The sequence below is a fragment of the Dendropsophus ebraccatus genome, chromosome 13, assembly GCF_027789765.1.
Source record: "Dendropsophus ebraccatus isolate aDenEbr1 chromosome 13, aDenEbr1.pat, whole genome shotgun sequence".
Lineage (NCBI taxonomy): Eukaryota > Metazoa > Chordata > Amphibia > Anura > Hylidae > Dendropsophus > Dendropsophus ebraccatus.
Genome location: NC_091466.1, coordinates 10,814,547 through 10,840,672, shown reverse-complemented (window position 1 = coordinate 10,840,672; position 26,126 = coordinate 10,814,547). Strand labels below are relative to the sequence as shown.

Sequence of the window (26,126 nt, the reverse complement as noted above, 5' to 3'; positions counted from 1 at the left end):
TTTTGGTCAGGAGCAAGATAACAAAAATGGAAAAATATGAGATCATAAAAGGGTTTATTCATTTAATTTTATATAACATTAACCTATTGAGGAAGAGCTGTACATATTGCTCCCTGCCCACATTAGGGCTCACAGGCTAAATGCTGTACAATGGTGTTAGGTCTTGTAGCCAGGTATATAGATGTCAGTATATCCTCCGCTGTATATATATGGATGGATGATGCTGCTGGGTCTTGTAGCCAGGTATATAGATGTCAGTATATCCTCCTCTGTATGTACATGGATGGATGATGCTGTTGGGTCCTGTAGACCAGTCGGTCAGTATACTGTAGAGGTGTCTGCTGCCTCCATAGACATCACCCATTTTATATGATGGAAGACAAGTAGTGCAGCAGCTATTATTACACATCCGGATATTGTCAGGCGGATTATATTCTGCCGGGTATACCCTATATTATCGGAGGGGCCTGAAAAAGAAAGTTTATCGAGTTTATTATTAATGAAGAATAAAATAAAATGATGACAGACTAAACTGAAGACTGCAGACTACTCTCACTAAGTGCAGACACAAAACATAATGAATAGGGGCAACAGTTGAGCACTACAGCCCGGGAGTGATGCGGCCCCGGCGCTGGTAACCAGAGCTATTTACTATGTAAGGACGCTGTCTGTGCATCTCGGCAGTCAGCGGTGCTGCCCGGCTCCTGACAGTCTACTAGTATATGATGTTGGGAACCGAGGAGATAGAACTGGAGGATTTTATACACAGATACACAGTCTGAGTGCTTGGAAATCTTCATCGCACAATGGCAATGTAATATGTTATCATTCCAAGGGTAACTTATTGGTAATCCACCATTGACTTTATCTCCTCTTGTAGATTTACACCCTTCTACCACATTAGCTTTTCCCGTTAAGTCATTATCCAGGAGTAGAGACACATGGCCGCTTTCTTTCAGAAACAGCACAGCTCTTGTCGTCAGTTGGGTGTGTTTCACTCAGTTTTATTGAACTGAATGGAGCAGAGTTGTAATATTACACACAACCTGATAAAAGAGGTGGCGCTTTTTTGAAAGAAGTAGCTATATTTTTCCATAATAACACTATAATGCTCCATGATAAATTTGTTTTAGCAGCTGACAACCATGGGCAATATTTGGCATTGGATGTACCTCTGATTTAACCCCTTAAAGGACAACTCCGGCGGGACCCCCCCCCCCCAAAAAAAAACAAAACACAGACACACACCATACTCACCATCCCTCCGGTGACGATCGCCACTCCATTCGCCCGCCGTCCGCCTCACCGTCACCTGCGTCCGCCGTCCAGCGATGTCTCTTGCTTCCGGGTCCATGAGAGAGAAAAGGCTGCCAGTGCGCTTGCGCACCAGCAGCCTTTTCATTGGCTGGAGCGCATCACATGGCTTCCAGCAAGCTCAGCCAATCAGGGCTGAGCAAGCTGGAAGCCATGTGATGCGCTCCAGCCAATGAAAAGGCTGCTGGTGCGCTTGTGCACCAGCAGCCTTTTCTCTCCCATTCACTCTCAATGAAGACGCCGAAGAGGAAGAAGACCCGGACCGCCCCCCAGCTCTGACGTCACCCGTCACCAGATGCCGCCCGGGAGAAGAGGACCGTGACGACCGTAATAGGTAATGTATACATTCTTTAACTTCCGGGGTGGGGGGTCGGGAGTCGGAAAGTGGGGGAAGGGGGCCAGACCGGGTATTTAACCACATTACAAAGTTATATAACTTTGTAATGTCTATAACCTAAATAAAGTGCCCAAAAAATTATTTGGTCCTTACCGCACAAAAGAATACATATCAAACAAAAAAGGATCCACAAGGGATCACAAAGAATGCAGGACAGTCACACATAAATATAATTGTAATCTTTATTTAAATTGTCACTTATTAAAAAACATGATTATAATGGGATTGAAACATAACCAAATACATACATAGGTGAAGGGACATAACAAAAATGTTTTATGGAATCATATATTGCACATGCATGAAAAATGAATAAAACCTGAAATAACCTGTGACAGTGCAGGCAACCTCCGCTGTGTAGAAAGCAATATAAACACTGGTAAACAATAGCAAATAATGAACACTATTTGATTAGAAATCCACAGTGGGTATACACAGAAAGAATCCTATACTAAATCACAGTTGCTCAATGAGCAACATGTGTAGGTGACATCACCAAAACTAAATAATATAAATAGATGGACCATAGGAGGATGCGTGCACTACAACAGATCCCACTCACCCTACGCACGTTTCGCGTGACTCGCTTTGTCAAGGGATATCCCTTGACAAAGCGAGTCACGCGAAACGTGCGTAGGGTGAGTGGGCGAGTGGGATCTGTTGTAGTGCACGCATCCTCCTATGGTCCATCTATTTATATTATTTAGTTTTGGTGATGTCACCTACACATGTTGCTCATTGAGCAACTGTGATTTAGTATAGGATTCTTTCTGTGTATACCCACTGTGGATTTCTAATCAAATAGTGTTCATTATTTGCTATTGTTTACCAGTGTTTATATTGCTTTCTACACAGCGGAGGTTGCCTGCACTGTCACAGGTTATTTCAGGTTTTATTCATTTTTCATGCATGTGCAATATATGATTCCATAAAACATTTTTGTTATGTCCCTTCACCTATGTATGTATTTGGTTATGTTTCAATCCCATTATAATCATGTTTTTTAATAAGCGACAATTTAAATAAAGATTACAATTATATTTATGTGTGACTGTCCTGCATTCTTTGTGATCCCTTGTGGATCCTTTTTTGTTTGATATATAACTTTGTAATGTCTGTTAAATAAGCCAAAAAAAGATTTTCGCTGGAGTTGTCCTTTAATGCTGACAGTGGCATCTAGACTGTTAGAAGCAATGCTAGTGTCTGGGGTCTAGCAGTCGAGCAGTCAGTAGTTGTGACATCCCAAGGCCTCCTGAAGACCCCCATGGCTGCCATGTCTGACCTATTGTTAGAGCCTCCACAGTCAGGCTATACTAGTAAATCAACGTTCTGCAGGATGTGGCTGTAGATGCACCTTGACATCAATCTTACAGCAATATGAACTTTGTGGAATTCATCTCTTCGTCATACTAAACCATAATGCCTTCTTGTTCAATGACAAGTGATATAGACAGTTGCAGGTACAGCGATGGGAACGTCCTTCATCCCATATATTGCTAATTTATTTCTAGCCCAATTTGAGTGAGAGAAGGTATACAATATTTGCAATCTATATATATGACACCTGTAATTGTTATTGAGATACATTTATTGTCTGATCAGTATCGGTCTTTGGAGATTAACCAGCAAACCTGATGATACTCTAGACTTATATACTCCTATAGACTTATAGGAAACCTAATGCAGATTAGATTACAGAAGCTATCGTCCAGAGCATATACTAAGCCATCATTACCGGGGGGGGGGGGGAATGGCCGAGCTAGCCGCGGCATGGACGCGTCTGAATAGAGCTCCGACTCTGCAGTTGAATTGTTGGCATTATCCTGCAGATATCCTGTGACCACCGCCACTAAATATACCCACTGACATGAGCAAAACAAAGGTTACCCGGCAATCCCAGGCGGCGGAGAAACTTATAGAATTTGCTCAGACCGTCCCGCAGCAGGATGCTGAGGAGGACGGCATGTCACAGGATGGCGCCGACCGTTACACGAGGAGCCTGAACTCACCCTGGCGCAGGTATCAGCGCAGCTCCTAGAGGCGATCCAGCTCTCCACCACCTCCTTAACCGGCAAGCTGGACGAGGTAAGCCATCATTACTGTATAGGCAGATTTTAAGACTCAGATAGTGTCAGCTTAGGCTGCCACGGAACAACCAGTATAGGGTATAAGGAGGACACGAACAGGGAGCCCCAGACTGTCCCACCATACTGTCCCTGCCTACTTTCCTCCAGACAGGCCTAGGTGAGTGTAGGCAACTTGGCGACGGTCCATTACCTGAAGCTGAGGTCAAAACACAAAACCAAGACAAGAAAGGCAAAACACCAAGGGATGGTTGTACGGGCCCGGGGTCAAACCTAACGGACAATGCAGCACAAAATCAGGATTCAATAGCGTAGTCAGAGGTACAAGGGGTGAGGTGAAAAAATCCTGGTATAGGAGCAAACAGAATACAGATATAAGGGTACATTTAGCTTTCTAAAAACCTACCTTGTATGTGAATATAGACCCTATTACTTCTCCTCATTATAGTGCTCAGTGAGGTTTTTATTTCACAGGTATAATTCCCAGAATCCTCCAGGTGAGCGGACTGAACTTCATATTTATTAGATGATGAGAATTCCTGAACCGTCCGTCCATCTCTGTAGAAAGCAAACTGCACTTCTGTAGGCTTTATGTATGGACTAAGAGCCGTGTTACATGTCAGGGTCATGGGATCTCCTTCATACATGTCACCGGTCACAGTAATATCTGGATGGGAGAATAACTCTAATATGGAAGAGAGAAAGGAAAATATATACAGTGATATACAATTTCCTCAAAGCTAAAATTAATATAGGCTCAGGCTTTGTTCCCGCCACGTAAAAACAACATCCGTTCTTTAGTGAACATCCGTTAACGCTAAACCTCAGCCGTTGTTGTAAAACTACGTCCGTAATTCATCATCATTAACATTAATAACAGCCATTGTTTGCGCTTAACAGTACGTAGTGGGAACATACCCTGAAAGGGAGTAAGAAGGATACATCATACATACCCAGTGTCCATACTCACCCTCTATCTGGATTACTCGCTCTGCACTTCTCTTCCTTACTCTCCCATCTGTAGTTTCCACTTCACAAGAATATTTCCCAGAATCCTCCAGCTGAACATTGTAGACTCCATAGATATCACTGACACCAGATCTCCGAACAATCCGTCCTTCTCTATAGAAAGTAACTCGCAGTTGTGTATTGTGTCTATGAGAATGGAGACTTCTCTCACAGGTTAAGGTCATGTTACCCCCCTCAATAACTGGGTGTGGGGATAGTTTTATTGTTGGAGTCGTGAACAGCTCTAGAAAAGTAAAAGAGGGATAACAATATATTACTGGGGAGATTTAGTAGATGGAAACAACATCCTGACATCATGGTTACCAGCAACATAACACATGAGAATGTAGAAAAGACTACAGTCATGGCCAAAAGTTTTGAGAATGATACAAATATTAATTTTTACAAAGTCTACTGCTTCAGTTTTTAAAATGGCAATTGGCATATACTCCAGAATGTTATAAGGAGTGATCAGCTTATCAGCAATTACTTGCAAAGTCAATATTTGCCTAGAAAATGAACTTTATCCCCCAAAACACATTTCAACATCATTGCAGCCCTGCCTTAAAAGGACCAGCTAACATCGTTTCAGTGATTGCTCCATTAGCACAGGTGTGGATGTTGATGAGGACAGGGTTGGAGATCAATCTGTCATGATTAACCCTTTAAGGACGGGGCCAATTTTAATTTTTGCGTTTTCGTTTTTTCCTCCTTGTGCCGAAAAGGCCATAGCACTTGCATTTTTCCACCTAGAAACCCACATGAGCCCTTATTTTTTGCATCACGAATTGTACTTTGCAATGACAGGCTGAATTTTTGCATAAAGTATACTGCGAAACCAGAAAAAAATTCAAAGTGTGGTGAAATTGAAAAAAAACCAACGCATTTCTTTTATTTGGGGGGAATGTGTTTTTACGCCATTCGCCCTGGGGTAAAACTGACTTGTTATGCATGTTATGAGCACCAGTAAGACACTACTCCGCCAGGGACTCAGATCCTGCAGTGCCAGACGTGTCCCACTGCTTGAGCCAGTACATGTCCGGGCCGGTCTGAAGTTTGCTAGAGAGCATTTGGATGATCCAGAAGAGTATTGGGAGAATGTCCTATGGTCTGATGAAACAACAACTTCTCGTGTTTGGAGGAAAAAGAATACTGAGTTGCATCCATAAAACACCATACCTACTGTAAAGCATGGGGGTGGAAACATCATGCTTTGGGGCTGTTTCTCTGCAAAGGGGTCAGGACGACTGATCCGGGTACATGAAAGAATGAATGGGGCCATGGATCTGGAGATACTGAGTACAAACCTCCTTCCATCAGCAAGGGCATTGAAGATGAAACGTGGCTGTGTCTTTCAACATGACAATGATCCAAAGCACACCGCCAGGGCAACGAAGGAGTGGCTTCGTAAGAAGCATTTCAAGGTCCTGGAGTGGCCTAGCCAGTCTCCAGATCTCAACCCTATAGAAAACCTTTGGAGGGAGTTGAAAGTCCATGTTGCCCAGCGACAGCCCCAAAACATCACTGCTCTAGAGGAGATCTGCATGGAGGAATGGGCCAACATACCAACAACAGTGTGTGCCAACCTTGTGAAAACTTACAGAAAACGTTTGACCTCTGTCATTGCCAACAAGGATATATAACAAAGTATTGAGATGAAATTTTGCTACTGACCAAATACTTATTTTCCACCATAATTTGTAAATAAATTCTTACAAAATCAGACAATGTGATTTTCTGGATTTGTTTTCTCATTTTGTCTCCCATAGTTGAGGTCTACATATGGTGTCAATTACAGACGCCTCTCTCATCTTTTTAAGTGGTGGAACTTGCACTATTGGTGACTGACTAAACACTTTTTTTCCCCACTGTACGCCTTTTACTATAAACAAATTTCTGATACTTATATATCACATTGCCCTAAATGCAAGAACCAAAAGCAAACCTTTGCATATGGTCATGCCCAACTATTCAATCATACTGGCAACTAGTTAAATTGTTTATAAGAAACACATGGAATACTTCGTTATGTGTGCCATGATGTGGTGGCCGAGGATGAATCTTCCTTTAGAGGATTGACAGCTTCTAAATGTATACACTTTATTTTGCTATTGGCTCTTAAATGTATGTTAAACCATTGGTTGGAAGACTCTGCAATCCCATACAATTTCCTAATTGGTGACATTGCTAAAAGACACTTTACATTGGGAACTGCTGGATACAATTCAGAACAAGGAACATTCTCCCAACAGTTTCATGAAAAAAGAGACTTTTTATGACCAATGTTCTGCATTTTAGAAATATTACATGGTATAATAAGGCTGGATTAGAAGGTTCTCCGGGAGTTCTCCAGCTTGACTGATTGGTCTATAGCAGAGATTTGGTTTCTTTCTTTCTGTCTTTTTATTTTTTCTTAAGAGCAACAAATAATTAATTTATGGTTCAATCAGTTTATGTTAGCTTATGCTGCTGGTATATTTATGCCTGTTTTGGTCAATTAAACATGAATTTTGGAATCTGTAATATTGAAAACATTCAATAAAATATCCTTGAATATTCTTCGTCCTTTCCGTCATAATCTTCACTCCTGAGTAGTCCAAAGAATCTGAGGTTTTTAAAATTTTAAGTTTCCCGATAGGGGATGTAATTTTCTCGTCCAGTGGGAGAAAACATTTTTTTTTCCAATTTATATTAAGACCCGAAAGCCCCCCAAGCAACCTAAGCAACTCAACGATACCTGGAATGGCCAACTCTGGGTCTCTAACAAAGATCAAAATATGAACACTGTAAAGTTAAATTTTCATCATTTAAACTAAAACCCTTGTAGTCCAGGTGCTGTCTTGCCCATGCCGCCAGAGGCTCTATATATAAAGCAAATAATGATAGGGATAATGGCCTCCCTTGCTAAGTTCCTCTGCCCAAGGCACAAAAGAGTCAGGGGGTGACCCATTAAGCACCAACCTGGCCGATAGTGAGTAATACCTAATCCCACTCTCTCCAGCATGAACCACAGGAAGTTCCACTCCACCCTGTCAAATGCTTTGGTGGCATCTAGAGACAGGATGGAGTTGACTCCTGGGACCCCCAACTTAATGTTAGTATGTAATTTTAAAATATTTTCATGGACTGTTTTTTCCTGGGATAAGACCACCATGCTCTTCTCCAATTATAGATAAAATCACTTTGGCCAACCTGCGTGCCATTACTTTGTCAATCTTAAGAAGAGAGATGGGTGTATATGAGCCTATTTCAAGGGGATCTTTATTTTTCTTTGGTATAAGAATAATATGGGCTTCGGTCATGGATGGAGGCAACTTTCCCATTAAACAGGATTTATTTAGAACCTCTAAGAGGTTGGAGAAGACAGCACCTGAAAACCTCTTATAAATTTGAAAGGGCTGTCTTTAATGCTTCCTCCAACTCTGCTATTGTTATATCTCGATTAAAATTTAATTAAGTAATTCAATTAAGTAATTAATTTTTTCACAAAAAATAAAAAATTTAAGCTCTTTCTTGCCAACCTCACATTCCAAACTAAAGTTCGTAAAAAAGCTTTTCCACTTTCTAGATTGAGCGCTCTTATGATTCAAGAAACTATTGCTGTCCACTTTTTTATATAGGTTTTAGTAACTATTCCATCTCCTTTCACACCTACAGTATGTCCAGATCCGCTTTGACTGGGAACCATGCCAAATAAATATCAGGTCATCTATATGATTCCACCGCCGGTGTTGTGCTCTTAGCACAGCATGTAAAGGTGAGTTGATCCGATTAGTCGATATATACTACTCACCTCATCGCACACCTCATGGTGTGTGTCACAGCCTCGTCCTGGGCCCCTGTGGTTCCAGCCGCCTGTCTGCTGTGTTTCCTATTGGCTGTGGTGCCAGACGTTAGTCTTGCTGTGCCCCTGCCTGCCTTTGTGTCTCCAGTTGCACCTCGCCCACCGCCGTTAGCAAGCCAAGCAAGGAATAGCGACCTGGGGGTCGCCTGCCACAGCAAGTGCGTCCCGCCTTGCAGTAGGTCCCTTATACTCCCTGCTCCCTGCTCCAGCTTACGCCATCGCTAGCAGTTGTACAGTGGATCCACGACTCCAGTCGTTACAGTGTGCCTGAATATCTCTTTCTAGCCTGTATCTTCTAGTATATTCTCTGTTTGCCCCAGATTTATTACATCTGATCCCAACCTCAGCATTGTACAGAATAATACAGAGCAAATAATCCAGCTATAAATGATCCTAGATTTACCTTCCACAGATATAGAAATTGTATCTTCATGTCGGTTATACCGACGATTATAATAGACTTCCTTCACACACGTGTATGTCCCGGCAGTATTCCTGTCTACATTTCCTATATGATATTCTGCATTTTCTGTCCAGTCTCTGATAATTCTGTTATCTTTATAGAATATTGTCTGTCCTCCGGTGTATACAGGACGGAGGTGACATCTTATCGTTATGTCATCTCCTTCATAGACATATAGAGGGGTCTGCAGGATGAGCCAATCTGTAATATAACATGATATAAGATGAGGTGATATATATATATGATCTCTCCTCAGTCTGTATATCTGTGACCTGGTAGAGTTACTCACCAGCACTAACATCCAGTATAACAGGGTCACTTCTTCCTCCATTACTGGTCTCACATCGGTAACTTCCCCCGTGTGATGTTCCAGCATGTGGTATTGTATAGGATTTTCCATTGTATATAGGAGCAGAGTCTTTATACCATATATACCTCAGCTCCTCTCCTATAGTAGACGCCACATCACAGCTCATTGTTATATCCTCTGATGTAAATATCTTCCTGTAGTCTGGAGTGAAGGTGACCACAGGTCTGATGGCCGCTCCTAGAAGACATCATGGGGAAGATTTATCAAACATGGTGTAAAGTGAAACTGGCTCAGTTGTCCCTAGCAACCAATCAGATTCCACCTTTCATTTTCCAAAGAGTCTGTGAGGAATGAAATGTGGAATCTGATTGGTTGCTAGGGGCAACTGAGACAGTCTCACTTTACACCATGTTTGATAAATCTCCCCCCATGTGTTATACAGAGGAATTGTACACACAATCACCTACACCAGGGGTACTCAACAACTTTTAGTGAGGGGCCACTTACCGGGGTCTATTGTCAGGTGAAGGTCCGAGCTGAACATCAGTAGGAAACGTGTTTTGTTACGTTTCACAAACGTTCAACTATTTACATACAGAATTGCTGCTTATTAGCGGGAAAACTGGCATTTTTCTCTCTCACCAGCCCTTTGATATTAGGTACAAAGGGGGTGACTGCCCTGGTAGTATATAGCCCCCCCCCCCTGTTGCTCCCCCAGTAGTGTATAGCCCCCCTGTGCACTCTCCCCCAGTAGTATATAGCCTCCTGTTGCTCCCCCAGTAGCATATAGCCCCCCTGTGCGTTCTCCCCCTGTAGTATATAGCCCCCTGTGCGCTGTCCCCCAGTAGTATATAGCCCCCTGTGAGCTCCCCCCAGTAGTATATAGCCCCCCTGTGCGCTCTCCCCCAGTAGTATATAGCCCCCCTGTGTGCTCCCCCAGTAGTATATAGCCCCCCTGTGCTCTCCCCCTGTAGTATATAGCCCCCCCGTGCTCTCTCCCCCTGTAGTATATAGCCCCCTGTGACAGTGTCGGACTGGAGTGCCTTGGCCCACCAGGGGAAATCATTCTTAGGGCCCACCCTTCAGCCACCATACTTATCTATGGTAACATTAATAAGGGTCCAGTTACACGGCGTGATTTGGGGCAGTATGGGGCTGCAAACGATTGCTAATCAGCAGGGCAGGGATACACAGAGATGTGCAGCCGACAGCAATGATTTTTACAGCCGCACAAAAGATCAAATCAGCCGACTATGGGGCATTTGCTTGTCAGCTGATCTCTGACACTTTTACATGGGGCTTCCTAGGAGCGCTTGTTACCGATAATTGGCCGGTGTAATTGGGCTATAAGACAATTTCCTTTGTATGATAACACTGTATACTTAGATACAAAAGTCATACAGCTACCAATGACACCAGTATATAAAGAGCAAATATCCCCACACATATTACCGCCATACTATTACTGACCAGATCCTGTATACTGAGACTGATTTTACCAATAATACCATTATATAGGCGGTAAATATTATCACCATACATATTACCGCCACAATTACCGCCATACTGTTACTGACCAGATCCTGTATACTGAGAGTGATATTACTAATAATACCAGTATATCAGAGGGAAATATTATCACCATACATATTACCGCCATACTGTTACTGAACAAATCCTGTATACCAATAATACCAGTATACAAGGGGAAAATATTACCGCCACACCACAACCAATACCATCACTATATTGTTACTGACCAATTCTAGTATACTAAGAACAATAAAAAACAGTACCGGATTACAAGCAACAAATACCACCACATACTGACAAATACCACCACATACTGACTAACGCCACCACTGCTACTGACTAATACCACCACATACTGACTAACACCACCACTGCTACTGAACAAGATTCACTGTACACAGATCACCATCACCTCATCCAGTCATATAGAGGTAGACACAGCTCTACACAGGTTCTATACACCATATACATTACAGTGCAAATATATCAGGTGACTCACAGGGGACGTCTTTTCTGATCGGAGTTCTTCCCTTTTCATCTTCTCCATCCGTCCTGGGCCATAATGAGAACTTCTATGAGCCACGAATCCACAGAATCTGCCAGACAAACATATTAGGCTCCTCACTATGTCACCATCCTCATCTCTCTACAAACTGCACATCTGTATTGGCCCCTGTACGCCCTCACTCATATATATATATATATATATATATATATATATATATATATATTCCTTACAGTATATGGTCCCCCCTCTGTTGTCCCCCTTATAAATGGCACCCCATATTGTCCATCCCTCATATAGGTACCCCCCTTATGCTGTCCATCCCCATATATATAGCACCCTCAAGTTGTCCTTCTTCAATATAGATATCCTCATGTCCATTCACCCCATATGGCCCCCTCATGTTGTCCATTGCCCCCTATAGCCCCCTCATGTTGTCCAACCCCCCATAGCCCCCTCATGTTTTCCATCTCCCCATAGCCCCCTCATGTTGTCCATCCCCCCCATAGCCCCCTCATGTTTTCCATTCCCACTATAGCCCTCTCATGTTGTCCATCCCCCCCTATAGCCCCCTCATGTTGTCCATCCCCCCCTATAGCCCCCTCATGTTGTCCACCCCCCCTATAGCCCCCTCATGTTTTCCATCTCCCCCCTAAAGCCCCCTCATGTTGTCCATCTCCCCCCATAGCCCCCTCATGTTGTCCATCCCCCCTATAGCCCCCTCATGTTGTCCATTTCCCACCTATAGCCCCCTCATGTTGTCCATCCCCCCTATAGCCCCCTCATGTTGTCCATCTCCCCCCTATAGCCCCCTCATGTTGTCCATCTCCCCCCTATAGCCCCTCATGTTGTCCATCCCCCCCTATAGCCCCCTCATGTTGTCCATCTCCCCCCTATAGCCCCCTCATGTTGTCCATCTCCCCCCTATAGCCCCTCATGTTGTCCATCTCCCCCCCATGTTGTCCATCTCCCCCCTATAGCCCCCCCATGTTGTCCATCTCCCCCCTCTCATGTTGTCCATCCCCCCCCCATGTTGTCCATCCCCCCCCTCATGTTGTCCATCTCCCCCCCCTCATGTTGTCCATCTCCCCCCCTCATGTTGTCCATCTCTCCCCCATGTTGTCCATCTCTCCCCCATGTTGTCCATCTCCCCCCCTCTCATGTTGTCCATCTCTCCCCCCCATGTTGTCCATCTCTCCCCCCTCATGTTGTCCATCTCTCTTCCCCATGTTGTCCATCTCTCCCCCCTTATGTTGTCCATCTCTCCTCCCCATGTTGTCCATCTCTCTTCCCCATGTTGTCCATCTCTCCCCCCTCATGTTGTCCATCTCTCTTCCCCATGTTGTCCATCTCTCCCCCCTTATGTTGTCCATCTCTCCTCCCCATGTTGTCCATCTCTCCCTCACCCACCTCATGTTGTCCATCTCTCCCCCACCCCCCTCATGTTGTCCATCTCTCCCTCACCCCCTCATGTTGTCCATCTCTCCCCTCCCCTCATGTTGTCCATCTCCCCCTCCCCTCATGTTGTCCATCTCTCCCCCATGTTGTCCATCTCCCCCCCTCATGTTGTCCATCTCCCCCCCCTCTCATGTTGTCCATCTCCCCATAGCCCCCTCATGTTGTCCATCCCCCCCCATAGCCCCCTCATGTTTTCCATTCCCACTATAGCCCTCTCATGTTGTCCATCCCCCCCTATAGCCCCCTCATGTTGTCCACCCCCCCTATAGCCCCCTCATGTTTTCCATCTCCCCCCTATAGCCTCCTCATGTTGTCCATCTCCCCCCATAGCCCCCTCATGTTGTCCATCCCCCCCTATAGCCCCCTCATGTTGTCCATTTCCCACCTATAGCCCCCTCATGTTGTCCATCCCCCCCTATAGGCCCCTCATGTTGTCCATCTCCCCCCTATAGCCCCCTCATGTTGTCCATCTCCCCCCTATAGCCCCCTCATGTTGTCCATCTCCCCCCTATAGCCCCCTCATGTTGTCCATCTCCCCCCTATAGCCCCTCATGTTGTCCATTCCCCCCTATAGCCCCCTCATGTTGTCCATCTCCCCCCTATAGCCCCCTCATGTTGTCCATCTCCCCCCTATAGCCCCCTCATGTTGTCCATCTCCCCCCTATAGCCCCCTCATGTTGTCCATCTCCCCCCTATAGCCCCCTCATGTTGTCCATCTCCCCCCTATAGCCCCTCATGTTGTCCATCCCCCCCTATAGCCCCCTCATGTTGTCCATCCCCCCCTATAGCCCCCTCATGTTGTCCATCCCCCCCTATAGCCCCCTCATGTTGTCCATCCCCCCTATAGCCCCCTCATGTTGTCCATCCCCCCTATAGCCCCCTCATGTTGTCCATCCCCCCTATAGCCCCCGGATGTTGTCCATCCCCCCTATAGCCCCCTCATGTTGTCCATCTCCCCCCTATAGCCCCCTCATGTTGTCCATCTCCCCCCTATAGCCCCTCATGTTGTCCATCCCCCCCTATAGCCCCCTCATGTTGTCCATCCCCCCCTATAGCCCCCTCATGTTGTCCATCCCCCCCTATAGCCCCCTCATGTTGTCCATCCCCCCTATAGCCCCCTCATGTTGTCCATCCCCCCCTATAGCCCCCTCATGTTGTCCATCCCCCCTATAGCCCCCTCATGTTGTCCATCCCCCCCTATAGCCCCTCATGTTGTCCATCTCCCCCCTATAGCCCCTCATGTTTTCCATCTCCCCCCCATGTTGTCCATCTCCCCCCTCTCATGTTGTCCATCTCCCCCCCATGTTGTCCATCTCCCCCCCCTCATGTTGTCCATCTCCCCCCCCCTCATGTTGTCCATCTCTCCCCCATGTTGTCCATCTCTCCCCCATGTTGTCCATCTCCCCCCTCTCATGTTGTCCATCTCTCCCCCCCCCATGTTGTCCATCTCCCCCCTCCCCTCATGTTGTCCATCTCCCCCCCTCATGTTGTCCATCTCTCCCCCCCCCCATGTTGTCCATCTCTCCCCCCCATGTTGTCCATCTCTCCCTCACCCACCTCATGTTGTCCATCTCTCCCCCACCCCCCTCATGTTGTCCATCTCTCCCTCACCCCCTCATGTTGTCCATCTCCCCCCCCCTCATGTTGTCCATCTCTCCCCCATGTTGTCCATCTCCCCCCCCATGTTGTCCATCTCTCCCCCATGTTGTCCATCTCCCCCCCCCTCTCATGTTGTCCATCTCTCCCCCATGTTGTCTATCTCTTCCCCCTCATGTTGTCCATCTCTCCTCCCCATGTTGTCCATCTCCCCCCCCTCATGTTGTCCATCTCTCCTCCCCATGTTGTCCATCTCTCCCTCACCCACCTCATGTTGTCCATCTCTCCCCCACCCCCCTCATGTTGTCCATCTCTCCCCCACCCCCCTCATGTTGTCCATCTCTCCCCCACCCCCCTCATGTTGTCCATCTCTCCTCCCCCATGTTGTCCATCTCTCCCCCATGTTGTCCATCTCTCCTCCCCATGTTGTCCATCTCTCCTCCCCATGTTGTCCATCTCTCCTCCCCCATGTTGTCCATCTCTCCCCCATGTTGTCCATCTCTCCCCCATGTTGTCCATCTCTCCTCCCCCATGTTGTCCATCTCTCCCCCATGTTGTCCATCTCTCCTCCCCATGTTGTCCATCTCCCCCCCTCATGTTGTCCATCTCCCCCCCCCCATGTTGTCCATCTCTCCTCCCCCATGTTGTCCATCTCTCCCCCCTCATGTTGTCCATCTCTCCTCCCCATGTTGTCCATCTCTCCCTCACCCACCTCATGTTGTCCATCTCTCCCCCACCCCCCTCATGTTGTCCATCTCTCCCTCACCCCCTCATGTTGTCCATCTCCCCCCCCCCTCATGTTGTCCATCTCCCCCCCCATGTTGTCCATCTCTCCCCCATGTTGTCCATCTCCCCCCCCTCTCATGTTGTCCATCTCTCCCCCATGTTGTCCATCTCTTCCCCCTCATGTTGTCCATCTCTCCTCCCCATGTTGTCCATCTCCCCCCCCTCATGTTGTCCATCTCTCCTCCCCATGTTGTCCATCTCTCCCTCACCCACCTCATGTTGTCCATCTCTCCCCCACCCCCCTCATGTTGTCCATCTCTCCCCCACCCCCCTCATGTTGTCCATCTCTCCCCCACCCCCCTCATGTTGTCCATCTCTCCTCCCCCATGTTGTCCATCTCTCCCCCATGTTGTCCATCTCTCCTCCCCATGTTGTCCATCTCTCCTCCCCATGTTGTCCATCTCTCCTCCCCCATGTTGTCCATCTCTCCCCCATGTTGTCCATCTCTCCTCCCCCATGTTGTCCATCTCTCCTCCCCCATGTTGTCCATCTCTCCCCCATGTTGTCCATCTCTCCTCCCCATGTTGTCCATCTCCCCCCCTCATGTCGTCCATCTCCCCCCCCCATGTTGTCCATCTCTCCTCCCCCATGTTGTCCATCTCTCCCCCCTCATGTTGTCCATCTCTCCTCCCCATGTTGTCCATCTCTCCCTCACCCCCCTCATGTTGTCCATCTCTCCCCCATGTTGTCCATCTCTCCTCCCCATGTTGTCCATCTCCCCCCCTCATGTTGTCCATCTCCCCCCCCTCATGTTGTCCATCTCTCCTCCCCCATGTTGTCCATCTCTCCCCCCTCATGTTGTCCATCTCTCCTCCCCATGTTGTCCATCTCTCCCTCACCCCCCTCATGTTGTCCATCTCCCCCCTATGATAAAAAAAAACAAAACCGAAACTCAACTCACCTGTCAACACGCTCCCCCATCGTTGGTCTCTTCTCCTCTGTTCCCCGACAGACGAGCAGCTCCTGGTCCTGGACAGCGCCATCAACACTGAGCTCCGTGCGCGCCGCAGCGGCTGGGACTTCCGGTATGCGCTACGTGAACCGGAAGTCCTAGCAGCCGCACCGCACACAGAGCTCAGTGGTGATGACGCTGCCGGGACCAGCAGCTGCTCATCTGTCGGGGCGGCGGCGGCGGCGGCAGCGGCGGCAGCACCCTTGTGATCGCAAGCTTGCGATCACAAGGAAGGGAAGGTGCCGGCCAGCTATCGGCGGCTGAGTGGGCCCCCCAGGAGCACGGGGGCCCCCGATGCGGGGGGACCGTGCTCCCTGACTGGGGGGCGGGGCCTACTTCTGCTTGGGGCCCACCGGGGGTTTCCCCGGTCCCCCGGTGGCCCAGTCCGCCCCTGCCCTGTGAGCTCCCCCAGTAGTATATAGCCCCCCGTGCGCTCTCTCCCTGTAGTATATAGACCCCTGTGAGGCCCCCCCTGTAGTATATAGCCCCCCTGTGCGCTCTCCTAGACAAAAAAAAAAACACAACTTACCTAGCACCTCGCTCCCCGCTGCAGCTGTCTTCTTTTGTCCTGTCGGTCCGGCCCACGGCTGATACGCGCTCTCTGGGGATGTCCCGGGGATTCCCCAGCAGAGCGCGCACCAGTGACCTCAGTGTACGCCGCCGGTCTGTACTTCCCAGAAGTTCAGGCCGGCGGCGTACACTGAGGTCTTTGGTGCGCGCTCTGCTGGGGAATCTCCGGGACGTCCCCAGAGAGCGCGTATAAGCTGGGGGCCGGACAGACACTGCCCCCAGCCCCAAAGGCGTACTGAAATCTAAGGACAGTACGCCTATGGGGCGGGAGGCATTGCAGTGGGGAGCGGGACCTCCTAGGAGGTCTGACCTACACATTCTTCATACCTCTTCAGAATACAAGCAGGGGCAGATTAACCCTTTGAGAACCAAGCCCAAAATGACCCAGTGGTGTTGTGTTTTCGTTTTTTCCTCCTCTCCTTCTAAGAGCTCTAGCACTACCAGTTTTCTATCTACAGGGCCATGTGGGGGCTTGGTTTTTACAGGAATAGATGTACTATGTAATGGCGTCTTTCATTCTACCATAACATGTATGATAGAACCCCAAAATTATTTTTTATGATAAGATATAAATTGGTGAAATCGTAAAAAAAGAATGCAATATGGTAAGGTTTGGGGGGTTCCTGTGTCTACGTAATGCACTATATGGTAAAAGCGACATGATACCATTATTCTATAGGTCAGTCCGAACACAACCATATGCAGGTTTACATAGATTTACTAATGTTTTAATTTTTTTTTTTTATGAAATCCTTTTTTAAAAAAATTAATTATTAATAAAATGGGCCTATTGTGACGCTTATAACGTTTTTAGTTTTTCACCTACGGGGCTGAATGGGGTGTCATTTTTTCCGCCATGATCTTTAGTTTTTATTAATACCATATACCATACCATATAGCAGATCGCCGCTCGTTTACATAGTTGATCGGGCCCTGCTCGGCCCGTGGAATAGGACCCTAAGGCTGGGTTCAGACTCCTGAGGTGGCAGGAGAGATCAGAGTGACCAGGTGTATGAGAAGAGCTCTGAGGCAAATCGCTGAGCCCATGACCCATCACTGCTGTTATAGAAAACAGGTCACTATGGTGGTTTTTATATTAGTCCCTCATTGTGATACACAGAGCTATACTTTCTCATACTAATCTGTAATAGTAAGAGAGAACTCCATCCCAAACCTGAAAGTTAAAAGAGTTTTCCAGGCAAAATTGACTGATAAGCTACATACAAGATCCACAGGGTTGTTAATCGATAACTGATAAGCATATAGTACATAGTATATCACCATATGGGAGTTTATGTCTGGAATCCATCATAGCTATATGGAGGAGGTATCCTTTAGGAAGTCTCCCAACTTACCCCCCCCCCCCCCTCTTCCCCACTGGATACCATAAAGAATGATGAGGAAGGAGTCTAAGCTCTGTTCACCTGAGGTTTCTTTTACTCTCAGGCAAAAATGATCCAATTTGCCACACTGTATATGTAATAAAGGCGCACACCAGCCGGGTCCATTCACTAGTAATCTTCTTGTATGTTATATATGAATAGTAGAATACCTCAATGACCAGAATATGGAATAAACCCCTAAAGTGTGAACAGCAGGTTGTGTAACTTACCTTCCTGTATGAGAAGCAAGCCTATAAAACAGAATAGAAAGAGTTAATGATCTCATCTACTGCATTTATTTCCAAGTAATAGAAGTTTAGTTTATCGGCCCTTTCTGGACGTTATATTTAGAGCGCAACATAAAGCTGTGACTATAACTTCCTGCTGATAGATGCTGATAGCTATGAGTCTGTAATGTGTCCTGTGGCTGACAGAGTCTAAGGAGGAGTCCAGCGATTGCTAAAATCCTGCAGCCAGGAAGGGAGGAGATTGATTACAAATAGGCACTTACCTCTTTAGTTGTGATGATATCACAACGAGGGGAAAGAAGGCCTGTCCCGGCTGGTGAACTGGCCGCTCAGCCAGCAGTGTCCCGCCCCAGTCACTGACTGGCTGAGCTGCCAGTCCAATAGCTGGGTCGTGATGTGGACACCCCAGGGGTCCCACCGCTCACCACGGGCACGAGGAGAGGTAAGTGCCTATATGTAATCAATTTCCCCCCTCCCCCTGAAGGCTGCAGGATTTTAGCAATTGCCGGACTTATCATACATGAGATTCTGTACAGTCCTATAATGTGTGATATATGTCACCTCCATGCATTTGGATTGCTTTCCGATCCCTTATGCTGTTGGTTGTTGCCAGGAAAGGTCCCTGTTAATGTTCTCCCTGCTCCTTTCTTGCAGCAGCCCACCCCCTCCTGCTATATATTACTACTACTTCCCATCAGCCTTAAGCCCACAGAACTCAGTTTAGCCAGTTCTTTGCCCTTTGGTTTAGCAGTTCACAAGTTACTAGGCTAAGAATACTGTGATGTTGGGCCTGCTGGTGGGTTCCGGTGTTTTTGGTGGCTACTTGTCACGGTGGCCAGGAGTGATAACACCCACCCCCGGACACACGGCAACCGGACCTTGGTAACGATAGATGTGATGTGCGGAGTGTAGGTGCATTTCTGAATATCGAAACCAGCGAGAAATCCTTTATACAGGTAGATATGAAAGGTAAATTTTGCAGTTTTCATACCTTATTTTACATCATACGTCATGGTGCTTGTTCAAGTAAAAAGTCATCTTTTATCATCTGCAGATTGTGCTAAGTGGGCGGGGCTTCACGGCAACTGCGACACTTAGCCCTGCCCACAGCACTACTGTAGGCCCTAACTCTCTGTGTCAGCACATAGGCCCCGCCCCCTCGACGCCCATTGGTATGATATTGGTAAGAAGAGAGCAGAGTAGGGAAGCCCTGAAATGTAGAAATGTACTCTGCCGGGATAGCGTAGAGTAAAAGTAGCAGCAGAAGAATACTCGTACTCAGATTTAGATAGATATCTGACCACCTTAGGCCCTAACTAGTTCACCGAGTGCCAAGTTTGGGAAGTACAAGGTCCCAGGACTTTACAACTGGCCGTGCGATACAGGATACGTCAGCCTTGCTATTTGTCCCACTGGGGTCAGTACTTAGGGGGGTGTACTGCCCTGTGTCTTTAAGAATGGAAAAGATTATCCTCAGAGGACAGCAATTCCTCCCAAGGGTTTCTAGTACTGCATGCTAGCTTTGGTCTCTTGCATAAAAGAAATCTGCAAGCTCTGTGGTCCCTGACATGGGTCCTGGCCTAAGCCAGGTACGGCTTCACTGCAGAAGGAACTGCTCTCTGTGAGCCTCTTACATTCGCTGACTGTCTGAAAGACCCCTCCCACCAGGAACTAGCTCCTTTTTACTATATACTGTGATTGGTGAGGTTGTGTGGTGCAGAGAAAGATTAGGTATGATAGGAGGAAAAAGTGAGGGAAAGAACCTGCACTTGTGACAGGGTGGAACACAACATGTGACATACAACAGTTAACCCATTCCATGTTCAGCTGTGCTCTATACGATATACATAATAAATATAACAGTGACACCTAGTGGGGAAAACACATATTAATATCTCCTTCATCCCCTTTTGTGGGATACTTCACAGAGTTACTTTGCTCAGGTGTAATAAGACTTAGTGGCACACCTGTGCTGGGACCAGGGCTGTGGAGTCGGTAAGCCGCAGCTCCGACTCCTGAATTGTATCAGGTCCGACTCCGACTCCTGCTCCTTCATAAATGGCCGGCCATATACCAGGGGAGTTATTTATCACACTGGCTCAGCAGCTTCTCCCTAATGTCCTACATGATCCTGGGGTGACTTCTGAGTGAATAAAGGAATACTGTATATAAAGCAGCTTCTCCTGTGTGTGCAGTGGATGCAGCCAGTCTCCAGCCTCCATGTCCTGAACTACTCACAACTAGACTAGATGGAGCAGGTGGTCTTTTCCTGCTGACAGTCTTCTATGTTTCTAACTAAATATTCACTATACTTAAAGAAACACTGCTAACAATGCCAGATACCTGTAATATAGAGCTCAACCATAGTGATATACAGGGGGTCACACATAGTGATATAGAGGTCAGCCATAGTGACATAGAGAGCGATCAAACATAGTGATATAGAGAGGGGTCACACATAGTGATATAGAGAAGTCACACATAGTGACATAGAGAGCGGTCAAACATAGTGATATAGAGGGGGTCACACATAGTGATATAGAGAAGTCACACATAGTGATATAGAGGGGTCACTGTGGGTGTTGGGGCACACCATAGCGCACGCACACACACACACACACACACACACACAGCCTGCTGCAGCCATAGCATACACACACACACATACAGCTGCAGCCATAGCACACAGACACACACACAGCTGCAGCCATAGCATACACACACACACACAGCTGCAGCCATAGCACACACAACCTGCTGCAGCCATAGCACACACACACACACAGCCTGCTGCAGCCATAGCACACACAGCCTGCTGAAGCCATAGAACACACACGCACAGCCTCCTGCAGCCATAGCATACACACACACAGCCTGCTGCAGCCATATCACACACACACACACAGCCTGCTGCAGCCATAGCACACACAGACACACACACAGCCTGCTGCAGCCATAGCGCACACACACACACACACACACACACACACACACACACACACACACACACACACACACACAGACAGCTGCAGCCATAGAACACCACATTGAGGACAGAGGTTACTGCTACACTACTTATGTCTTCTCCTCCTCCTCTATATTACACAGGATATCTTCATATTACACTGCTGCTCATATACAGTCATCCAGCATCCAGGAAGAGAACAGCACAGATCTCCCCCCACACAATGGACTCTTCCAGCTCTAAAACAAACTACCAAATAGTGACCGACAACTTTTCCCCGACCACCCTTATGTAATAGGGCCAGTGTCCTATTACTAATATATTCCCTGACCACCCTTCTGTAATAGGGCCAGTGTCCTATTACTGATATATTACCTGACCACCCTTATGTAATAGGGCCAGTGTCCTATTACTGATATATTCCCCGACCACCCTTCTGTAATAGGGCCAGTGTCCTATTACTGATATATTACCTGACCACCCTTATGTAATAGGGCTAGTGTCCTATTACTGATATATTCCCCGACCACTCTTATGTAATAGGGCCAGTGTCCTATTACTGATATATTCCCGACCACCCTTATGTAATAGGGCCAGTGTCCTATTACTGATATATTCCCGACCACCCTTATGTAATAGGGCCAGTGTCCTATTACTGATATATTACCCAACCACTCTTATGTAATAGGGCCGGTGTCCTATTACTGATATATTCCCCGACCACCCTTATCTAACAGGGCCAGTGTCCTATTACTGATATATTCCCCGACCACCCTTATCTAATAGGGCCAGTGTCCTATTAGAATGTTGCTCATAATATATATTGATGAGCAAAACTTAGAAAATTTATATCAAAACTCAATTTTATATTGTTCTAAGATTTTTTTTAAAGATGGAGTCAGAGTTGGTTCATTTTTACCGACTCCAACTCCAGCCAAAACTAGTTCCGACTCCGACTCCACGACTCTGACTCCACAGCCCTGGCTGGGACATTACCATGTGTGTTCATCAGCCTGTGGGAATGTGGCCTAAATCCCCCGCCCTCCCCCCATGGTGTACAATACAAAGATGAGAGAATCTTGTTATTTATTTAGCACCACAGGTCAGTTTACATGCATGGATTTCAGGCAGTTTTTTACACAGCGTGTGGATTTTTTTCTGCAGGTGTGGTAAATCAGCAGTGTGTCCACACTGTGTGAAAATATCCTTAAGGGGACAAACCCACTCGCCGGATCCGCAGCGAGTCCTCTCGCTGCGTATTTGCAGCGAGACTCGCTGCGGATCCCAGGCCTATTCTTTCAATGGCAGACAAAATCGCAGCAGAGATGTACATCCCTGCTGCGATTTTGTCTGCAGCCCGCCCCATTAACCCCCCGGCCACCGGAGATTATACATTACCGGGTCCCCGCTCCTGCTTGCTTCGGGACTTGCTTAGCTTGGCCGCCCCCCTGCTGCCCCGATCGCCCCCTCAGCAGCACTGATCGCCCCCGCAGCCCCAGCCGCACGATATCCCCCAGCCCCGGCCGCACGATCACCCCCCCCCGCAGCCCCCGGCCGCAGGATCGCCCCCCGCAGCCCCCGGCCGCAGGATCGCCCCTGCAGCCCCCGGCCGCACGATCGCCACGCCCGGCCGCATGATCGCCACCCCCCGCAGCACGATCGCCCCCCCCCCCAGCAGCACTGATTGCTCCCCTGCAGCTCCGATCGCGCGGCTGGGGCTGGGGGCAGTGCGATCGTGCGGCCGGGGGCTGCGGGGAGTGGCGATCTTGCGGCCGGGGGCTGCGGGGGGTGGCGATCGTGCGGCTGGGGTCTGCGGGGGGGCGATCGTGCGGCCGGGGGATGCGGGGGACGATCGTGTGGCCGGGGGCTGCGGGGGGCGAACGTGCGGGCGAGGGCTGCGGAGGATCGTGCAGCTGGGGCAATCAGTGCTGCTGAGGGGGCGATCGGGGCAGCAGGGGGGCGGCCAGGCTATACATTACCGTGTGCCCGCTCCTGCCCCGATGCAAGCAGGAGCGGGGACCCGGTAATGTATAATCTCCGGCGGCCGGGGGGTTAATGGGGCGGGCTGCAGACAAAATTTTGTCTGCCATTGAAAGAATAGGGCTGGGATCCGCAGCGAGTCTCGCAGCAAATATGCAGTGAGGAGACTCGCTGCGGATCCGGCAAGTGTGTTTGTCCCCTAAAGGTTTTTCCAGGAAATGACTGCAAAAAAAAAAAAGGTCAGCACCTCACAGCAACATGGAACATAACTAACAATAAACGATCGCAAACGAGATTGTTTATCGTTAACCTGAAATCGTTCACCATATTACAAAGAACGATAACCGTTAGTTACGATCGTTACTACGATTATTGATCGTTTACTCCTTCTGATCCCAGCAAAACAAGTGAACAAGTTAGTGAACAAATGCGGAACTTGAGCGAACGAATGTGGAATTACAGCGAAAGATTAGCGAACAATTAACAATAATTTTAGGTTCAGATCTAAATCAACGATCAACGACATACGAACGATTTTTCGATTGTTGCCTGCAATTACACAGAACGATTATCGTTTAAATTCGAACAATTTAACGATTTCTTTTGCACAATAATCGTCCCGTGTAATAGGGCCCTTAGTGATTACATGGAAATGCATTGTATTCATTCATACAATCCTGTCATTACCTTTCCCTAGGCTGATTTTTCACAAGGGTAAATTCCTTTAACCTCTTAACAACCATTGATACACCTTTAAGAAACATTGGTTCTATGGGAAGCAAAGGCTCCCCTCTTCCATCTAGTCGGCCCATTATTATTTGCTTTATTATCATTGTAGGATAGATTTAGGTTTATCCCAGGCAGGTTCACATTCTCCTTCTGTGGATTTACCAAACACTAGAGTGGTTTTGAAAAGTTTGCCTTGTCCCTTTCGCAAACTGATGGGTAAGCTGTTCAGTTCTACCCGAATCGGTTCAGAAACAAACTGGGACTTACAGTCTTGCTCTGTGCATCTCCACTTAACCCCCTGAGGATCAGGCTCAGACTGTGCTTCCTATTGGGGGGAGGTGGGCTAATCAAGTGGGGTTGTTATGCAGGTGGTTATGGGATGATGCTCTGCATCCCCACTTAATCCCCTGGGGGCCAGACTGTGCTCCATGTGCTGAGCTGAGCCACTGCACTGCAAAAAGACAAGCGTGACAGCTCACTCACTTAATCATTGGCCGTGGCGCTGTCCCATTTTTGTGTTATCAGCAAACTGACAAACCTTCCCAACCAAACCTTCTCCTGTATTACTATCCTTACCTACCAAACCTTCTCCTATGTCACTATCCTTACCTACCAAACCTTCTCCTATGTCACTAACCTTACCTACCAAACTTTCTCCTATATCACTATCCTTACCTACCAAACCTTCTTCTATATCACTATCCTTACCTACCAAACCTTCTCCTATGTCACTATCCTTACGTACCAACCCTTCTCCTATGTCACTATCCTTACCTACCAAACCTTCTCCTATGTCACTATCCTTACCTACCAAACCTTCTCCTATGTCACTATCCTTACCTACCAAACCTTCTTCTATGTCACTTTTCTTTACCTACCAAACCTTCTTCTATATCACTATTCTTACCTACCAAACCTTCTCCTATGTCACTATCCTTACCTACCAAACCTTCTTCTATGTCACTAACCTTACCTACCAAACTTTCTCCTATGTCACTATTAGAGATGAACGAGTAGTTAAATATTCAAAAACTTAAAATTCGATTCAAATATACCGTGATGCTCGACTATTCGATCAAATATTGTACCCCATTAAAGTCAATGGGGAAAACATGCTCGTTTCTTGGAAACCTCGACCACTTGGAGATCACCACGTCCATAAGGACATCTTTAGAAAATTATACAAAAACCTCAGTTTTGCTATTGTAAATGAAAAATATCAATATTAGAATGAAAATCTGCTGTTTTAATTAAATAGGCTATTACAGGGAGCAGAGTTAAAGGGGTAGTGCGGCGCTAAAAAATTATTCCCAGAATAACACACATTACAAAGTTATATAACTTTGTAATGTATGTTATGTCTGTGAATCGGCCACTTCCCGTGTCCCACCACCCCCGCCCCGTGTACCCGGAAGTGTGTGGTGCATTATACATACCTGATCCTTGTCGAGCCTGTCCACCATCTTGTGCCAAACGTCATCTTCGGACGGACGGGGGAATCGCTGCAGCCGCCCCCCCTCCGTCGCGTCATAACTGTGCTCAGCCGCTATTGGCTGAGCACAGTTATGCTCAGCCAATCGCGCCTGAGCAGCTGATGACGCGGCGGAGGGGGGATGGCGGCAGCGATTCCGCCGTCTGTCCGAAGATGACGTTTGGCAGCAGGGGAGAGAGGGGAGAGGGGAGAGGGCAGATCTCATGGCCACGTGCCGCCACAGTGATGGCACGCCAGCCTTACCTCCCTCCCGTTCCCCACGGCCTCCATTGGTTTGCATGGCTACCATCAGGGCTCTGCGATCATTTCGCAGAGCCCCTATGGTTACTAGACAGAGAATTCTCTGTCTGAAGCCCTATAGATGCTGTGGTTGTGCTGACCGCAGTATCTATATGGTTCAATGGATAGCGGCCACACAAAACTGACATGTCAGTTTTCGCTGTGTATACTCTCCGGCTGGGATCCCTTTGTCTGCATACTTCACACAACGCAAGTTTTGCATTAATCACG

At 47.4% G+C, this 26,126-nt stretch overlaps 1 protein-coding gene across 1 annotated transcript; it reads right to left on the bottom strand.

Annotated features, from left to right (window-relative positions):
• Positions 1-275: 275 nt before the first annotated feature.
• LOC138770414 (high affinity immunoglobulin gamma Fc receptor I-like) lies at positions 276-25,587 on the bottom strand. The gene is made up of 8 exons (XM_069949518.1): positions 25,561-25,587; positions 24,287-24,449; positions 18,433-18,453; positions 9,400-9,657; positions 9,051-9,311; positions 4,766-5,047; positions 4,202-4,480; positions 276-467 (listed from the first exon to the last, which is right to left on the bottom strand). The coding sequence occupies exons 1-8, from the start codon at positions 25,585-25,587 to the stop codon at positions 319-321; spliced, it is 1,440 nt and encodes a 479-aa protein (XP_069805619.1). The 3' UTR covers positions 276-318.
• Positions 25,588-26,126: the final 539 nt, after the last annotated feature.